The sequence below is a fragment of the Eurosta solidaginis genome, chromosome 4 (genome assembly GCF_040869045.1).
Source record: "Eurosta solidaginis isolate ZX-2024a chromosome 4, ASM4086904v1, whole genome shotgun sequence".
Lineage (NCBI taxonomy): Eukaryota > Metazoa > Arthropoda > Insecta > Diptera > Tephritidae > Eurosta > Eurosta solidaginis.
In genome coordinates, this window is record NC_090322.1 from 14,939,967 (window position 1) to 14,960,829 (window position 20,863).

Here is a 20,863-nt window from a genome sequence, read left to right on the forward strand (position 1 = left end):
GCAACAAAATAGCTGTGTTCAGATTGTCAAAATCTGCGTGTTGGAGTTAAGCAAATGGCATGAAAACATAAAACTTTGCAATTTTTGTGTGGTGTAAAAAAATTGGCAATGTGTTGGTTGCATTTTGAGTTTGCCATCTCCTGTTGGCAACCCCGACGCCAGTGAAATGAAAAAAATAAAATCAGTTCATGAGATGAGCCAACCATGTAGTTGAGCCATGGAATGGAGAATATGTAAACGCGTCGATTATCTTACGAAGAAAAAACCGCAATAGGAAATCTTCTGAAAACGTTGCACATTAGGGGGACTCATGTAACCGTATAAATGCCTTATAAAGTGTGTAAACATATAAATTTATCTAGTTTACGCACGAGCTGTCAAATTTTGTATGAAAAATCATTTACACAATTTGTATAAATTTACGCGCACATTTCATTGTGTAAACGCGGTAAACTCAAAGGAATGCAACCTTGCAAACATTACAGACGGCATTTTCATCAAAAATCTCCAACATCAGCAAGTAAAGGCGTTTTAGTTTTGATTTTTCACTTAATCTTGGTATTTTTTAATTTGTATAACAATCAAAAAATTTTTTTTGGAAATAATACAGCTGAAAAACAATCAAGTTTATCAAGAGTATTACTAGGTGCGTTCATATAACCGTGTGTGTAAATGGATATAATTTTACACCTTATAAGTTTATATGCTATCATGAGTCCCCCTATTATCTAAAGTTTGACAGCCACTCTACTAAATATTGCCATCCTCCATTTCAAACTTGCCACTATACGTCAACCTCGATCTACCACATCAATCATTCCAGTCTACCTCGTCAATTTTCTTCAGACTACCGATTCCTAACCATTTATCGCTCATTTAGCATCCTTAGCAACTTTAGAAATTTTGTTTTTCGTCCATTCTTTGCGACGAAAAGAGCTACAAAACATATAAGCGAGAATAATGTAGCTTCACAGCAGAAAATGGCTAAAAATTTAGTTTTTGGTAAGAAGTTTGTATAATTCTACTGTTCAAAAAGTTAAGAAACTATTGGCTTCTAAATAAAGTTAGTTTTTGGTGTCCAAGAAGGCGAAATCAACTCTAAAAATGAAAGAAAACTAGATGCGTGGGTGTACCACCAAGAATTGTGTACTGGGGAATCTGTTTTTGCAAAAAACATAGTTAAAAAGTATTACAGTTTTATTGAAAATGTGATTAAACGTGCCTTAGGTTAATTATTTATTGCTTTATAATGTGTTTTATTATATTTAATTACACACTTGGGGCGTCTGCGGACCTCCTAGCGTGTGTTCAATTTAACTTTTGTTTGTGTGTGTGTGGGCATAAATTAATTAAACTGGACTCAAGGTGATTCATATGCGATAGAGGCTTAATCGTGTGCTTAGTAATGCCATTATTGTTTTAGCGGTGTGAATACTATGTTTTTGTACCAGCCGCTTGCTGTTTTTGTAGCAGAAGCTAACGCACTGGCTGGCGCCACATAAATTTTTCAGGGTCAGGGTTAATAAAGACAATTGTAATAGCACAAAAGCTTTGTTACTGCTTTTGGCATGCGTCCCATTGAAGATGTTTCCTTTTTCAATACCTAACTTTACTATTCAGTCTTTTTAACTTGGGCTCTTTTCCAGATACCACAAACATTCCTAGGGCAACTGAGTCTTCACTCACAACTAGCGCCGTCAGTTCAAAAACCATCCACCAAAAGCATGTAAAAGAGCAAAATTCACCGCCACCAAGAACCGGCACTCTTTCCGCACCTACTCTTAATACATCATGTGCCGGTTGTTTGAATACATTACATTTGAGTCGTGAAGAATTTGTCATTGCATTGGGTCAAGAATGGCATAACGATTGCTTTCGTTGCTCTGTATGTGATACACACTTACATAATTGGTATTTCGAAAAAGACGGCCTACTTTTCTGTCGTGATGATTACTACCAACGTTTCGGTGAATGTTGTCAACAATGCAGCGCAATTATTACTGGTCCGGTAATGGTAGCTGGTGATCATAAATTTCATCCAGAATGTTTTTGTTGTAGCGCATGTGCTGTATTCATTGGCGAAGGTGAAGCGTATGCATTGGTGGAACGTTCCAAACTCTATTGTGGCAGCTGTTATAAACAACAAGAGGCAAAAATAATAGCAGCTGAGTTAAGCACTTGTAGTACTGGTTTAACGGATGGTGTTGGTGGATGCAATGAAAGCACTGGTTCAATTGGCGGCAAAACAAAATCTATACATTCCATACGTTTAGTTGAAATTCCAAAAGATGCAACTCCGGGACTACGCCTATCAGTTGATAATGTAAGCGCACAGCGTCATTATTTGAGTGGTGGTAGTGGCAGTGGAAGTGGTGGGGCCGCCGCTTTCAACTCTGGTGAATTTCGTGCCAACTCACCTGCACATGCAAAACGTTTAGATGGTCCTCTTGATGTTTGTCCAGCTGTGCGCATATCTGAGTGAGTATGGTATTTGTTAAGAGGTACTAATGCATCGCTGCTTACTACCTTCAGTAAAACTAATATTTAACCAAAGGCACTAACTATGAAAACTAGTACTGCTAAGTTTAACTATTGTATATCATAACTAAACTATTTTAAAGCAACCTATAAAAAAGTATAAGATACACGCTCTCTGTAAATATAATCTAATCAGCATCGGAATGATGCAATCCATAATCGGCCAATGTCCGTCACTTGAACAAAATTTCCTCCCAACTTTGGAGAGTGATTTTTGGTGTTACAACAGCTTAGTTTCGAACCGTTTGCTTGGCTGCACTTTTCTCTTATATATTCAAATATTGACAAAGCAATTACTACAACAGTTAATGCCTTTCCAAATACCTTTCCTTTGCTTCTTCAACTAACAGCGGTCATGAGTAAAGCTTGATATCAAATTCTCCCAACTGCTATTGATACACTTAACTATTAAAAAATGTACTCTAGAGTTATATGTATATGTAGAATACACGCGCGTAATTCCATTAACTCATTTAAGGAAAGTGACAAATATGTTGCTTATTTATTTACTTATTTACATTGAAAATAACTTGCATACCTGCACGCTTATCAGCGCCTGTTGCGCTCGTCTATGCGCCGCGCGCCGCTTATCATCCAGTGTCGATGTATATGTATGTATTAGACGTTTTGTTGTCTGACCGATTTATCAGCTTACCGCCGCTCAATCGGTTAGGGACGCCAAATCAGCAGCAGCTTAAGAATTTTATTTTGAAATTCTTGCCGCAACTTAAATAAAATAAGAAATGCATTAGTCATCACATAAAATGCTACTGCTGCAATGTGTGGCTGTGTGTGTTGTGCGTTGATAAGCGTTGTTGGTGGTCAAGCTTTTCCATGCAAGCGGCTGTTGCTCACTTAACCGGTTTCAATTGTGGGCAGCAGTGTTGCAATGCTGGTCAGCTGGGTAGTCGAATTTTTAAAGCAAAACGTGTAGTAAGCAGTCAGGAGCAGGCTACTTAAAATAATTATAATGTAAATAATTTGTTATATTTAGACGATTATGTTTTAGGTAAGAGTTAAATATTTGATAAATACCTTAACCATCTATATTGTAATTTACTAATTCATTACTATAAATTTTTTTCTCCCTCTTTTTACACACAATGCTCTCACGCCCACTCACTGTCGCTTAAATAAATATCCAATATTAACGTTTTGCTGCCGCACTTCATTATCCTCTCACAAATTAACTATTCCAAAAACGCTTAATTGAAAAAACTGTAACCGAAAAACATAAATCGCATTTTGAAACAAAAACGCAATAAAACAACAAAAAGCAGATTGATTTGTAGAATTTATGGTCGCGTTGGGAAATATGTGTTCTCGTTTATAACATCCATTATCGATCAGTGTTGTGGTAGCGATTATAGGTAAATTTTGCTTACCAATTTGATAAGAACTTAATGCCTAAATTTCTTATTTTTTTCAAGGTACATATTCTTGGATATTTGAATTTCGTTTGGGTTGAAAGCGCATCAACCGTATTGCGCTTTACAATTGATTATGGGATTATTGCTCCTTTGTTTCTTTTCAAAATGCGTTCCAATTTACTTTTATTCAAAATTTATTTAACTTTGGCTGTTTGATTTCAAAATTACACTCGTAGTTCGTATACCCTTGAACCAAGCTTGCGGTGAAATTCTTATCACTTCAACAAGTAGATCAAGTATGACTTATTTATGAAGCCAATTAGTCATTAGTCATGGTCACACACCAAACAGGAATGTAACAACATGGATTGATGTGAAAAAAGAGAAAATGCTGTTGTTGTAGCGATAATGTCACTCCCAGAAGGCTTTAGGGAGTGTTATCGATGTGATGGTCCTTTGTCGGATACAGATCCGGTACGCTCCGGTAACACAACACCATTAAGGTGCCAGCCCGACCATCTCGGGAACGATTTATACGGCCACATTAAACCTTCAGGCCATACCTCCCTTCCCACCCCCAAGTTCCATGTGGAGCTTGGTGTCGCCAGAGCCTCATCTGTTAGTGAAACGGGATTCGCCGCTCGAAGCTGAGGTTGACAATTGTGTTGGAGAAGCCAATAGACACGCACATAAACACAAATTCAGCGCGTCAACAATCACCATCACCGCTAAAGAGGTTGAGAACGCCATTGGTCGCGCTAAACCATCCAAAGCAGTGGGACCAGACGGCATAGCCATGCCGATGCTTAAAAGCCTAGGGAGAGGGCTTCAAATATTTAGCGCATGTCTTCAACCTGTCTCTTTCCAACTTTGTCATACCCGAGAAATGGAAAATGGCCAAGGTGGTCCCGCTACTAAAGCCTGGGAAACCAGCTAACATAGGTGAGTCGTATCGCCCGATATCTCTCCTATCGCCAGTGGCAAAGACGCTTGAAGCCATTTTGCTCCCTTATTTCGAAGCAAATTTGCAGCTAGCCCCTCATCAGCATGGCTTCAGAAAACTCCATAGCACTTCCACCGCGCTAAATGCCATTAGCACCCAGATAAATTGCGGTTTAAATAAATACCCCCACCATAGAACAGTACTCGTAGCGCTAGACCTATCAAAAGCTTTTGATACGGTCAACCATGGTTCGTTACTGCAAGACCTGGAAGGGTCTACCCTTCCCCCATGTCTTAAAAGGTGGACCGCAAATTATCTAGGTGGTCGGCAGGCATCGGTGCAATTTAGAAACGAAACATCAAAACCAAGGAGAATTAAACAAGGAGTGCCACAGGGTGGTGTCCTATCCCCACTTTTGTTTAATTTCTACATATCTAAGCTACCTTTACCACCGGAAGGAGTCACAATCGTTTCCTACGCCGATGACTGCACAATAATGGCCACAGGCCCAGGCCCAAAGATCGATGCGCTATGCTATAAAATAAACGGCTACCTCCCTGATCTCCCCAGTTTTTTCGCTTCGCGAAACCTGGCATTATCACCGACTATATCTTCCGCGACCTTGTTTACAACATGGACGTCCCAAATGTCGACCATTTTGAACATCCACGTCGATGGCACTACGCTACCGACTGTCCTACACCCCAAAATCTTGGGTGTGACGTTTGATTAGGATCTACATTTTGGTGAGCACGCAGCCGCAACCGTTCCGAGAATTCATAGCCGTAACAAAATCCTCAAAACCCTTGATGGCAGTACTTGGGGAAAAGACAAAGAAACGCTCATTACTACATACAAAGCAATTGGCCAGCCGTTTACGTGCTACACTCAAAAAAAAGTTATCATCAAGGCGATGCCATCTAGGCATCAATGTGCAATTTTTGCTTACTCTTTTCCGTCATCAATGATCTTATGTTATTGAGATTTTCGAAATATTAGTTTGATACTTGTGTTTGTCAAGTTAATAGACTACATACAAATGTAATGCGTTTTATAATCAATCTAGTATTAAATGTTATCATAATGAAACTAGGAAATTTATACAGTTATCATTTTGATACATTTTAAGGGCGAAACGAATATTTTCCATGGGCAAATCAATAGTCAAGATACAAAATTTATACTTTTAATTATACTTTTTATAATATTTGTTGTTGCATTGATACCAGGAAATGATACCGTTTATAGTTTCATTTTTGCACATCGTGTATTAAATTAATAGTGATACTTTTTTTTTTGAGTGTACGCGTCACCCATATGATCGCCAAGCCTAAAAATTACCCACTGAAAGAAGCTACAGGCCTGCCAAAATACTGCTCTCAGAATCGCCACGGGCTGTCTTCTTATGTCCCCAGAACACCATCTACATAATGAGGCGAGAATACTCCCCATCAGGGAGAGAAATGAGATGCTAACCAAACAGTTCCTGTTGAACACCCAGAAACCTGGGCATCCAAACAGACATCTGATTGATGAGCCAACACCGCCTAGGGGCTTAAAGAGTCATCTCCGTAAGCATTTTGAGGAAATACGGCACCTGAGAACCCAGCCGTATGAAGCGAAAAAACACAAGCAGGTCCTTGGTGAACTCCATAAACAGGCGTCGGACCTTTATGCCAGGAATTACAATTACCCGGTGAATCCAGTACTTAAAGAAAAGTATCCAAAACTCGCGGAAGAGGAACGCATACTCCCCAGGGAAACGCGTGTCACTCTTGCTCAACTTCGTTCTGGATACTGTAACAGGTTAAACTCTTACCTATCCAGAATCAACCCCGACATACAAAATATATGCCCCGCTTGCAATGTGTCTCCACATGACACCAACCATCTCTTTGATTGTAATGTGGAGCCAACGCCTCTAACACCAATTTCCTTATGGTCCACCCCTGTTGAAACGGCAAGTTTCCTTGGACTCCCGTTAGAGGATATTGATGACAATTTGTGATCGGTCGCGGCTATTAGGTGGGGCGAGCATTGCTACAACAACAACAACAAAACATAAAAACGATATGCCAGCATATACACTTATGCCTGGAATTTTGTATTTATCTATTAGAGGCCTTCAAAGCAATATTTACAACGTGCAGGCGAAATTTTAAAATAAGGTAGCATTCAAGGCGTTGATGGGGGTTCATTGTCAACATCACCTACGTGAGGCGAATCCTGTTACATATATGTATGTATCAACACATATATAGCAAGCTAGGCTCTCGCAACCCCGAGTTTTTCATGGAGCTAGGGTGTGAGGACGTTATGGCCTAGAAGGTTCAATGTAGTCATATTAAATTGTTGCCGAGATGGTCGGGCTAGGCATCAATGGTGCTTGTTACCGGAACGTACCACCCCAGTGGGTTAGGGGGTTAGAATATACCCGCGGTAGGTATACCTGTCGTAAGAGGCGACTAAAATACCAGATTCAAGGGGTTGTGTAGCGCAACTTTTTCAGGTTGCCAGCGCAATATATATCTTCTCCAAACCCAATTGTCAACCTCACCTATCCGTGGCGAATCCTGTTTCATTAACACCCGAGCTCTAGCGACCCCGAACTCCTCATGGATCTAGGGGGTGGGAGGGCGGTATGGCCTAGAAGGTGGCATGTGGTCATAACAAATCGTTCCCGAGATGGTCGGGCTTGGTACCGGAACGTACCGGATCTGCATCCGGCAAAGGACCATCAACTCGATAACACTTCCCAAGGTCGTCGGGGAGTGTCCTTATCGCTACAACAACAACAACAACCGGAACGTACCGGATCTATATCCGACAAAGGACCAGCAACATCGATAACACTGCCCAAAATCGTAGCGGAGTGTCCTTATTGCTACAACAGCAACAACAATAACGTAACATACTTGCAACTGTTATCTGGATTGGATCTAATGAATAACAGAGCTCCTCCATAACTTGAATGAAAATACAGAAGGTTTTACATTTTACTGACCAAATAAGTTCACAAAGTCGTCTTCTGATCTTATCTGTAAAAAGCGCGGTTTTACACAGATTTTCGAATTACGCATTAATCTTATTAATTTTCAAAGTAGGATCATAAATCTGATGACATGATTATTATACCCCATTCACAAATGTAAAATAATTTCTAGAAGATGCCAGTACAATTAATAAATTTCTGAGCTCTTTGACAACCTTGTGCGTAGCTCAGATTCATAAAGTCAAGTTGTAGTTTATACATTTTGTACATCTTTCTTGTTCCAGCATTAAGCTACCACCATTACCAACCGATATCGAATGATAATTTAAAAAATTTGAGTCCATTCAGCCCATTGTAACTTAACTATTCACTTTGTTCCCATAACAAGCGGACCTACGGTACCAGACGGTTATTTTATATTCCTCCTAACGAAATCCAAATACCATACCTAAATGCCGTATGAAGCTTAATTCAATAACAATAATATTTTAATTTTTTTCATTCATTTAACCATCTTTCCACCCCGGCGGTGGTCCACCCCTGTTGAAACGGCAAGTTTCCTTGGACTCCCGTTAGAGGATATTGATGACAATTTGTGATCGGTCGCGGCTATTAGGTGGGGCGAGCATTGCTACAACAACAACAACAAAACATAAAAACGATATGCCAGCATATACACTTATGCCTGGAATTTTGTATTTATCTATTAGAGGCCTTCAAAGCAATATTTACAACGTGCAGGCGAAATTTTAAAATAAGGTAGCATTCAAGGCGTTGATGGGGGTTCATTGTCAACATCACCTACGTGAGGCGAATCCTGTTACATATATGTATGTATCAACACATATATAGCAAGCTAGGCTCTCGCAACCCCGAGTTTTTCATGGAGCTAGGGTGTGAGGACGTTATGGCCTAGAAGGTTCAATGTAGTCATATTAAATTGTTGCCGAGATGGTCGGGCTAGGCATCAATGGTGCTTGTTACCGGAACGTACCACCCCAGAGGGTTAGGGGGTTAGAATATACCCGCGGTAGGTATACCTGTCGTAAGAGGCGACTAAAATACCAGATTCAAGGGGTTGTGTAGCGCAACTTTTTCAGGTTGCCAGCGCAATATATATCTTCTCCAAACCCAATTGTCAACCTCACCTATCCGTGGCGAATCCTGTTTCATTAACACCCGAGGCTCTAGCGACCCCGAACTCCTCATGGATCTAGGGGGTGGGAGGGCGGTATGGCCTAGAAGGTGGCATGTGGTCATAACAAATCGTTCCCGAGATGGTCGGGCTTGGTACCGGAACGTACCGGATCTGCATCCGGCAAAGGACCATCAACTCGATAACACTTCCCAAGGTCGTCGGGGAGTGTCCTTATCGCTACAACAACAACAACAACCGGAACGTACCGGATCTATATCCGACAAAGGACCAGCAACATCGATAACACTGCCCAAAATCGTAGCGGAGTGTCCTTATTGCTACAACAGCAACAACAATAACGTAACATACTTGCAACTGTTATCTGGATTGGATCTAATGAATAACAGAGCTCCTCCATAACTTGAATGAAAATACAGAAGGTTTTACATTTTACTGACCAAATAAGTTCACAAAGTCGTCTTCTGATCTTATCTGTAAAAAGCGCGGTTTTACACAGATTTTCGAATTACGCATTAATCTTATTAATTTTCAAAGTAGGATCATAAATCTGATGACATGATTATTATACCCCATTCACAAATGTAAAATAATTTCTAGAAGATGCCAGTACAATTAATAAATTTCTGAGCTCTTTGACAACCTTGTGCGTAGCTCAGATTCATAAAGTCAAGTTGTAGTTTATACATTTTGTACATCTTTCTTGTTCCAGCATTAAGCTACCACCATTACCAACCGATATCGAATGATAATTTAAAAAATTTGAGTCCATTCAGCCCATTGTAACTTAACTATTCACTTTGTTCCCATAACAAGCGGACCTACGGTACCAGACGGTTATTTTATATTCCTCCTAACGAAATCCAAATACCATACCTAAATGCCGTATGAAGCTTAATTCAATAACAATAATATTTTAATTTTTTTCATTCATTTAACCATCTTTCCACCCCGGCGGTTATCCAGAATCGATGTCAACTTGGCCAACCTTCATATTGGCGATCGTATACTGGAGGTGAATGGTACACCAGTAAACGATTCATCCATCGAACACATTGATAAATTAATACGTAGCACAGAAAAAATATTACAACTCACAGTCGAACACGATCCTGTGCAAGTGTGTCGCAGCTGCAGTCAAGCAGATATACTACGACGACCCACATCCTACAGTGATCTACCACCACTCGCCACATCCGCATCAAGCATCGAAGTTTACGGACGACGCATCGTCAAAGACTCACTAAACGGTAGCACAAGCACTAGCACTATCGCGCCTCAAAGCAACAGCAGCGATTGCGGCAGTGGCGGAAGCTCACCCACGCGCCTAACAAAACAGGATAAAGAGCGCATATATAAGCGCAAAGATGAGGGCTACATAAGCGGCACGAAGACACGCCAATTGCGTAAATGCAAAAATTTGAATATGATTGGTAGCAACCAGATGCCATTAACGCATACAGGTTCGACACATTCCATTGGACCCATAAATACTACTGCAACAATAAACGCCAACACTACTGGCAACGCTTCAATGACTGTTACCGATTCTACACAATTGGGCATGCGTTTGCGAGAGACGGAACGCTGTTCAAGTATGTCGAAGTTGTTGGATGAGCAACATGCGCCCGCTGAGCAAATTTATGATTTGTCGCGCACCAAATCATTTCGAGTCGAACCCAAGCCGCAGCGTATCTTTCGCTCATCTGATCTTGTGTTGGGTGAATTGCTTGGTAAAGGTTTCTTCGGTCAAGTTTATAAGGTGACGCATCGTTTGACGAAGGAGGTGATGGTGCTTAAGGAGCTCTATCGTGTTGATGAGGAAGCACAGCGGAATTTTCTCAAAGAGGTCGCAGTGTTGCGTTCACTTCATCATAAAAACGTCTTGCGTTTCATTGGTGTGCTCTATAAGGATAAAAAACTACATTTGGTCACCGAATATATAGCGGGCGGTTCGCTTAAGGAACTCATACATGACTCAGGCTTGCCGCTGGTATGGCCACAGCGCGTTTCATTCGCTAAAGATATTGCTTGTGGCATGAGCTATTTGCATCGCATGAATATTATACACCGCGATTTGAATTCATTGAATTGTCTTGTGCGCGAGGATAGATCGGTTATCGTAGCAGACTTTGGATTGGCGCGTATCATTACAGCACCCCTCTACAACGCGTCTAGCGGCACCTTTGGCTCGTCATGTAGTGGCACGCTAGGCAGCAATAGCAGTAATGAACGTTGGTCCGGTGGCGCGTGTTTGAGTCCGAATAGCACACTGGGACGAAGCAAGAGTCGTCAGCGCAGGCAGCGTTACACTGTTGTTGGCAATCCTTACTGGATGGCGCCCGAGATGATGAAGGGTCTGAAGTACGATGAAAAAGTTGACGTGTTCTCATTTGGAATCGTACTTTGTGAGGTGAGTTGGCGCGCATGTGTGCAACTCTTTGAATATGAATTTAAATTTTTATTTGTGTTTGCAGATAATTGGACGCGTTCAAGCCGATCCCGACTTTTTGCCGCGCACCTCCGACTTCGGTTTAAATCAGAAAGTATTCCGTGACAAATTTTGCCAACAGTGCCCTGAAGCCTTTTTTAAAATCGCCTTTCTTTGCTGTGACCTCAATCCCGATAAAAGGTACGACCTTCATATTTTGTAAAAAAATTAAAAGATCGTTATTACCAAATTTTCTCCTTAGACCGTCCTTTGAAATACTCGACATTTGGTTGGAAACCCTTATGACCTCAGTTGCCGCCAACCAACCGCTACCTGCCGAATTGCTTTACGATATCGAAAACTTTAAAGGTACGATTAGCCTTAGCAGCACACCGGAAGGCATGCTGACACCTAAATCCAATCGCAGTCGTGATGATCTAGACGAAATATGCACGCAGCGCAAGGAAACGCCACCAAAACCCGAAATGCCTGCTGTCGCCGTAACACAACCAAGTACTAGCGCGCACAACTTCAAGGGAGATGATGATTTCAATGACTTGCTGAAAATGGAAGGCAAAGAGAACGCGGTCATACTGCGTAGTGACATGCCAAAATCGCCGCACTTGGGTAAAGATTTTTCACCTAGCGGCGAGCGCATACGTGATAGCATGCGCGCGCGACGTCGTCAACGCCTTATGCAAGCGGCGCAACAGCGCGGTGCAACGCCCGACAACAAGTGTACAGAACGCGTGCTGGAAGCGGTCAAGCAAACATTACAGACTGGAGCGCCTATAAATAGCTCCATTGGAAACGGTGGCTACGGGATTGCGAAAAAGAACCGCCCTTATGGCGAGAAGGGCTTCCTATTGGACATCAATCGCGATGGCGACTTACATTTGAATAATGTTAGGGACTTAAATTATTGCTCAGATTTTGACTCTAGCTGTGACACGAGTTTAAATTATCATGAAGCGAATGCGATTGAAGATTTAAAGGCGACGGAGATTGAAGCGCCTGCAGCATATACAACACATCGACCAGCGGTTTTACGTGAAGAGCACGCCGAAGACGAAGTTCAAAGTGTTAAGGACGAAGTGGGAAAACAAGAAGCGAATAAAGATGCGCTCAAAGTTTCAGATGCAGAAATGGATGTAGCGCCCGCGGTAGAGAACTTATCGCAATCGCCAACTGCCGACGCCGTATATGCTGCCACCGCTGTCGTCAATGAGGAGGTAGACGCGGCTACGATTAATACCATGCAGCATATACAAAAAAAGATAGCTGCGAAATCTTATAGAACAGCGCTCAATGATATACGCACAAAACTGAATTTATGTCGTAATAAATTTGAAAATATCGACGCGGCGAATCGACGTAATTTTACCAATTCGCAAAATTCAATGAAAACATTTTTCAAGTCGCGCGCTGCGCGTTCGCAAGTGACAAGTCCAACAGAGCCTACAAGCATCAGCGAAAGTGTATACAAAACGCCACCTGAAGCATTGAAAATGTTTCAACGTCTCGAAGCGGCCAGCGCAACGTCCTCCTCAGTCAACACGCCGTCCAGTGAACATGCGTGCCTATCTGGAAAAGGCATTAGTGGCGTCAGTAGTAGCACATATCGCATAAATCAAACACCAATTTTTGGGCGCAAGCAGCTACCAAAGCAAGTTGAGCTGTATACACCGCATTCTGAGTCTTTAGAGAGTTTGCATAGCGTATTGCCGCCCATAGCAAAACCGTCACCGGTTTTCACGCGCAAGGAAAAGAGTAATGCAGGTGGTAGCGGTAGGCGCACAAAATCCCCCAAACGTCCTGTTAGCACATTCCGTAGCTATTTAAATGAGGTGTCAGTGGCTGATGTGGATACTACGACCATGCGACAGCCTACAACGACAGCAACTGCGGTGGAAACGACGCCGAAGAAGAATCGCCGTCTTAACAGCGGTAAAGAGAGTACAAATGGGCAGCGTTGGGAGTCAGAAAAGGGGGAGAAGATACCGACGTCGAGCAGCAGTACTGCTACGCGTCTCTTTGGTTTGCGTAGCTCAACGAAACCAGGGAATGATACAGCGGCCTGCGCAGCGGCAACGTCACGTGATTCGACGCAAGCTGCACAACGGCGTACACTATCGCCAACTAAAGCCAGCGATACGCGTCGACTGGCGAGCAGGCCAGAAGTGCAAACCACAGGTGCGTTACGTTAAAACAGTTTAAATGTATTTCTTTTTTTTATATATAAAAAAAAGCTTTTCTCAAATTTTGTACTAAAAATATGCTTTTTTTTATATATTTAAGCACCAATAACACAACAACAGCAGCGCTTGCGTCAGAGTCCTGCCAATCCCATCCCTCAATCAGCGCATGCCCACACTATTAAAAGCACAAACAAGCTTGCCATACTCAGTCCAGAAAAAGTGCATCGCCTAAATGCAAAATTTGCCGATCAAAAAGCTAAAAAATCCAGTGAAATAAGAACTACAGTGGCGAGTAATTCACTAACAGCGACGGCAAATAGTAATGTCGATCAAGCACTACAACTAGAAAGAAGAAAGCGTAAACAGTTATCGACGCGTTATTGAATTGAAATACGAAAGGAAAGAACATACATTTTGAGAGAGCAGACTCATGAGGAAAACGAGAGTTCAGCGAAAGCAATGAAGAAATTATATACATATCGCTCATTTGCTGCAACGTCGTCATAACTCAAAAAACATGACTTTTGAGTTAATAACATATAAACGTACCCAATATCATGATCTATGTTGTATAAAAAAATCTTCCCCTGGAAAATTGTGTTTTTTGAGTTATGACGACGTTGCAGCAAATGAGCGATATATAGGATTAAAACGAATACGAATACAATATGCATAATGAGCGAAGAAAATGAAAAGTTAAGAAAGCAATTCTTGTTATACGTTCGAAATTATTGCATACTGAAAATTTAAAAAAAAAAACCGAATGAATCGAATAGTGCTTCTACGGACGTATTGAATATTGACTACTATTAAGAATTTAGTTAAAGCGCTAAAAGACAAGCGTATATTAATGGAAGTAAAATTGTTGCATGTACATACAAATGTGTAAAAATAAAGACAGAGAACGTGTGCTAAGGTTAAAACAGAAGCACATACATAAACGATAATACGAGACAGCAATACGAGAACAAAAAATAGTATTTAAGCGGTAAAAGTTAGTTCAATAATTGCAATTATGAGTAAAAAGGGATTACTAAGCATAAGTTTAAGAAAAAATACAAAATATACATACATATAAATAATATTAAATTGCAAGTGGGAAAAAAGTGCCTATAAATATGTATATTATAAATTATGCAAAGCTTACGCAGCAAAATTAAAGGCTTGTTATTTAAGTAAATAATGTACTAAAAAGAATATAAAAATTACGAAAATAATTAACGTAATATACTAAAAACTCGATTATGTATTTGTTGCTCTCCAAGATTTTTAACGCAATCGCTAAGAAAAGTACTAAAAAAATAACTTATTAACGCATATTCACTACCTCACAAAAATATATACTAAAAATTACTACTATTCGACTTGATAAATGTATGCATGAATGTACATAAATAATATACCAAAATATTGTATAAAAACAAGAGCTTTGCATTTTAGCGTTTATCTTCTTATTCTTTTGCTTCCAACTAAAAACACAATTCGCTTTGAGCTTTTTAATGTAGCTGAATAAAAAAATAATTATAGTAAATTAATTTTCCTTAATTATACCGCCAACCACCTACACTGTAGTGCCATTGAAAACAAAAAAGAAAAGAAAATTAGTTTTATAAAAAATATATATAGCGCAAAAAAGCAAATCTGAATGCAATTTGGAAGCGCACTCACTAAAGTCTATTAGAAAAGGAATTAAAAAATAATATATATTTGAAAATAAGTATTTTTGAATAAAAAAGACTAACATATATTAATAAAAAACTTGAATTATACATGTGCTGAAAAGTAACAATATATTGTCTGCTCAATTTTGGAAACTGAATACAAACTCAATAACAAAAAAAAACAAGCATAACCTTTCTGTTAGTGCAAATAAATTTTTTTTATAATTTAATTTCAATACAAGTCTTACAATTAAAAACAATTTTATTATATCTTTAATTTACACTAATTTATTGTTCGCATATTTAAACAAAGTTTTAACTTATTTAGTTTTTTTTTTTTCAAAACTCAAATATAATTCGTTTAGATTTTATTTCAATTTCAACTTTGTTAGCTTTGTTAACTCAACACTATATTTTCAAAAGTACTAGTAAGTCTAAAGAACATAATAAAGTTCTTGCTCAAACATACTTTCGAATATTCAAAATAACTTTTAGCTGCATTACGCAAGTTATGTGTAGAATTTGCAAGCAACTTTTTGATACCATTTTCGAATGTGTATACGAAATACGCGAAAATTGTAAAATTGTTTCAAATGTTGTTATTTTTTCAAAAATTATTATTTCCAATCAGCACTCAACATAGCCTTCCATAGAGTTTCGAACATCAAGACAAAATTTTCGATAACAGTATTTTTGGGATTATTCGATTTTGCGAAGTTATATTTTATTTTTATCGAACTCGATTTTTTGAAAATAAATTTGAAAAATTTGCTCGTGTTTCCAAAGAAATTTTTCAAGTTTTCAAAAAAACTTTTCCCAAAAGATATCGTAACTAATCGTTTCTGAAATACTTGAAAATTTTTACTATAGATTTTTTTTGGATTTTCAGTGAAGAAGTTTAAGGATGTCGTGATTACGCAAATTTTGAAATGATACGCTTTTGCAAGCTTTGAAAAATAGCTCTTTTCATCCAATAATTTCAAAAATACTTTTTTCATATATTTTGGAACAGTTTGGATTTTATAAAATTTTTATAGCAAGAAATTTAAGAATGGTCCGACTTCGCTAGTTTCCAATAATAGTATTTTTAAAGAACTATTCAAACCAAAAATCTCCAAAACTCGAGGTTTCAGCACAAAGATTTTAAGAATTGTGCAAGGCAAATCTATACAAGGTGATGGTAAAGCGAATTCAATCCAATTGATCATGCAGCAGAATGTCAAGCCAAAAGAAAATTATCATTGATTTTGATTACCTGACATCTTGGTCTGCCAAATTTTGGCAGCAAAAACGCAAAAACAAACAGTGTACTGAATTCGCCTTGAGAATTAACAAAATTAAAAAGGTTTTCCTGCTCCGATTCAGTGTTCTTGACAAATTCTCAATACTAATAAATTTTAAAGAAAAATATATTTGTATCAAAACAAGGCGAATCTATACAAGGCAAATCGAATATATATATACAAGGTGATAGCAAAGCGAATTCAACCAATTCGCCGTGCAGAAGAATGTCGAGTCAAAAGAAAATTAACATTGATTTCGATAACTGACAGCTTGCTGTGCCAAGGCGTTGCGAGGAAATCATCAAGAAGAAGCAATCACCTGATGGGGTAACAGCACCTAATACTGAATTCGTCTTAGCCAAAAATGAAATACGTTTTCCAGTTTTTGACACCGAATCCAAAAAAAAAACTTGATTAAATTGTTTTTTTCTTCACTATTTATAAGTATTGACAATTAGCGGTAAATTTCTTTCGAAACATCAAATAACGTTATATTGAAAAAAAAAATAAAATTATAATAATAAATACAAACAATTTAAAAAAAAAAAAATAATAATAAATCGAAATAATTGTTTTCATATTTTTAACAATATTTTAAATTTTTTTAAATTTACTCAGGAGAGTTATAAATTTCAATATTTCTCAAACATTACAAAAAAAGATGTATTTTCGTTTACGAAACTTTTTAGATTTTTTGAGATTTTTTTTTAAATCTTTATGAACTTTGTAATAATTTTTCTCAAATTTTTTGGCACTTTTTTTATATATTCAATTTCGCTGATATTCAAAAAATATTTTATTGTGTTCTTAAAGCCCATGCATATAAAGTGCGACTTTTTCTAGTCTATAAGCTTATTTGAACTATTTAAAAAAAATATTTTCTACATAGTACAGGATTTTTTTTTTATTTTTAGGCTACTTTTTACTTATAGGTTATGCATACAAAGTGGTTTAATTTTAGAGTGCATATTTTTTTTTTCTAATTCCCGTCCCATTTTTAATTTTATTTTTAATTTTTTTTATTCAAAAATAAATTAAAATTTTTTTGAAAACAAGTTTAAGACATTTACTTTACCTTCTTTTTTTTAATAAAAGTTATTTTTTTTAACAAATTTGCTGATCTATATAATAAAGTATTAATTAATAAAAACTAACTTTTAAAAAGCACTAACAGTATTTAAAATAGTTGAAAAAAAAATTAAGTTAATGTAAACAAAATTAAGTTTAGGTTTTTTAACATTTATTAAGGAACAAATTTGTTAGCATTTTTATTAATTTACTTTTTACTAAGAATATCGTTAAGATTGTAAAAGGGACCTTTCAAATTTTCCAAAAAAGTAAACAAGCATTCCCAAAATTTTGAGTTTGAAAAGTACTTTGTTATACGACTAATGGCGTTTTCTTCTCTGGAAAAAATGTTACCCTTATGTTGCACTCTTAAATGCTATGTTTTGAACTAGGTCACCTAACCCTTTGAAAATTGGCTAAATTTGAAGGTAAAGGAACCCCTTTTCTCAGTCAAAGGGAAATATTTTGTGAAAAGAACACACATACTTACGAGAGAGCAAAAAAGAACCAACAGGGTGACATTCTTTTCAGAGAAGAAAATGCCATAAATAATATTCCACTAAAATAAGTTTTTTTTTATCGAAAGTATTGATTATATACACATAAACGAGTTAAAAACATTTCTTTGCCATTTTTGCAAAATTTTTTTACTATTAATTTAATAATTCTAATTTAGGATAACAAAAGAAAACATTACGTTAAATCGAATTCATTACCGATTAGATTTTATGTAAACGAGAATATGTTTGATTGGCTAAAAAAACTCAATAAAAGACATTTTGATTTTTTGCAAAAACTAATTTTTTTGCATTATTAAATTCTTGATTTTTTCTTAAAAACAAACTTAGTCTTTCGATTTTTGTGCTATTTTCTCTATGCACCAGTTGAAAAAGAGTTAAAATTGATTTTCTGCTTCAATAGTTTTTAGTGGTCGGAAAGACACTGACTTTCAATTATTGTCGTTCACTAGTGGACGAACTTCATCAGTTCCTACTTCTCGGCATATTAGCATGGCGATCCGATGAAATATTTGAAAACTAAGATATGTAAGTAGATCGAAATATATAAAACTGCAGTACCACCCTCTAGCAAAAACGATCCACCAACCTAGTAAGATAAGCATCTCCTGATCGAAAAACGCGAAACCAAATATATACAATTGGGATATCGGCAAGGAGTACGCCCTTTCAAGTGGCAGCCAAGATCATAATCTTCATTAATTGGTGCCTAACTGCCTAAGCGATTTTGGGCGTTTCATAACAAGTCACGACAGCTATACTTGTTTCGCGATTCCCGATTGGGAACAACAAGGGAGGACAAGTCTTTCTCCACTTGCTCCTCTCCCAACTCAGTGGAGGTCTTCCCCTTTGTCTGCTGTCGTCTGAAATACTTTCTTGGCCGGAGCGTAGAAGTTTTCTCTCGAATACTCCAAGACCCATATCATCTTCTACCCTACACCACGACAGGTATGATGAGCGACTTGTTCGTCGTCGACTTTTCAATTGCAGTTGTAGGTTTCTGTTGAATACCCAGAAACCTGTGCATTCGAACAGACATCTGATTGAAGACGCCTCCCATGGGTTTAAGAGGTCATCTCCGCAAACATTATGAGGAAAATACGGCACCTTAGAACACAGCCGTTTGTAGAAGAAACACAAATAGGTCCTCAGTGATATCCACAAAAAGGAAGGAATTGCCCGCGAACCCCGTTCTTAAAGATAAATACCCTGAACTCGCAGAAGAGGAAAGCAATATCGCTAGGGAGACGCGTGTTACTCTAGGTCAACTTCGATCTGGATACTGTACCAGGTTAGACTCTTACCTATTAGAATCAATGCCGCCATACATAATATATGTCCTGCTTGCAACGTGTCGCCACCTTTTTAATTGCAATGTGGTCGCACCTGTTGTGTAGTGAAACATTGGCGCGCAGGATTATTACTTCTCTACAGTGCTCTTATTACTCTTTCCTGAAAGCATTTGCTGTGGAACTAAATGTTGGGATAGAAAGAAAATGGCGCGGGTCATTTCGGTAAGCTCGGCTAGATCAGTCGGTAGAGTTGAACCCTACCACTTTGAGTCCTTAAACTGAGGTGAGCATTAAAATTATATGTAAGTTCCCAAATTGAGAACCGAGATTTATATAACACACAGATTAAACATGGAATTAAGCATTAAAAATGTCAGCGCTAACTGTAGTCAGCTTTAAATGTGGCTAAAATTTGCATTGAGATAACGGCCCAAAAGCTGATGGTCTCGTGTTGGGGCCCCACGTTGGGCGCCTTTGTTGTGTTGGAACAGGGTGAAGGAAGTGTGTGGTGTTGTGGTGCAACTAGCTAGCTTTGTGTGTAGAGCATGACACTATTAGTCTGACGTATAGAAAGAGTTGTTACGCGCAGTACATAGAGCCATTCTCTAACCCGATTGTCAACCTGCCGTGCGTGTGGCGAATCCTGTGACATATTTAGCAGGTTTGGCTGTGTGATGGGCAGGAGAGATGTGATAACCTAGAAGGCTTAACATGGCCATATAAAATCGTTCCCGAAAAGCTCGAGCTAGTACCTTAAGTTTAAAGCTTTGGAGCAATTCGAATCTACATCTTCCAAACGTCGATAACATTACGCAAAGTTTTCACAGAGTGCCTTTACCGCTGTTTAAACAACACCTCTTTATCTTTGTACTGTATTTCAACCCCACGTTGGGCGCAATTTTTGTGTAGATTTACTTACAGTTATTTACAAAAAACTTATTTTTGAGTTCATAAAGCAGCGTCGTTTTGCTCATATTATGATTAGCAATGCTTCCTTGACTCGATACCCTTCCGTCCCTTGTTTCAGACCTGTTCAGTCCGTTATCATAAACTCAGATGAACGTCCCCGTTGAATAAGGATGTGACAAGGCAGCCGATATCGGTGGATTTTCTATTCAGCCGATAATAGAGGTACAAATATTCCTTGAGAAATAATTAAATGGGCGTAGTACTTTAAGGTGTCTGAAGATACAGCTTGTAGGACTTTAACTGAGACTTTTTACTGATTATTTATTGTCATTATATTTTTTTAACAATTATTTTTTAAATTTTTTTTATAATATTGTAGCATGTGTTAAAAAAAGTTAAATGAAAAAAATAAATAAATAAATAAATAACAAAACTGTATGCTTCATAAATATGCTGTGATTAATACAGAATACAGAATTGTAATAACAATCATGTCTTTTTTAT

The 20,863-nt window shown here is 38.2% G+C and overlaps 1 protein-coding gene across 3 annotated transcripts; it reads left to right on the top strand.

Annotated features, from left to right (window-relative positions):
• The first annotated feature begins 882 nt into the window (after positions 1–882).
• LIMK1 (LIM domain kinase 1) lies at positions 883–18,458 on the top strand. Of its 3 annotated transcripts, none has more exons than XM_067780297.1 (7): positions 883–1,002; positions 1,647–2,478; positions 3,816–3,908; positions 9,966–11,412; positions 11,477–11,631; positions 11,693–13,623; positions 13,729–18,458. In XM_067780297.1, the coding sequence occupies exons 1-7, from the start codon at positions 981–983 to the stop codon at positions 14,010–14,012; spliced, it is 4,764 nt and encodes a 1,587-aa protein (XP_067636398.1). In that variant the 5' UTR covers positions 883–980; the 3' UTR covers positions 14,013–18,458. The 3 variants fall into 3 exon arrangements, with proteins under 3 accessions (XP_067636398.1, XP_067636399.1, XP_067636400.1); XM_067780298.1 differs by having other exon boundaries at positions 3,819–3,908; XM_067780299.1 differs by lacking the exon at positions 3,816–3,908.
• The last annotated feature ends 2,405 nt before the right edge of the window (positions 18,459–20,863 follow it).

Bases quoted from the DNA above. Each gene is read 5' to 3' on its own strand.
- LIMK1 (XM_067780297.1), top strand. From the start codon at position 981: ATGGCTAAAAATTTAGTTTTTG. The intron at 1,003-1,646 runs GTAAGAAGTTTG...GCTCTTTTCCAG, and splicing joins GGCTAAAAATTTAGTTTTTG to ATACCACAAACATTCCTAGG. The intron at 11,632-11,692 runs GTACGACCTTCA...TTTTCTCCTTAG, and splicing joins GACCTCAATCCCGATAAAAG to ACCGTCCTTTGAAATACTCG.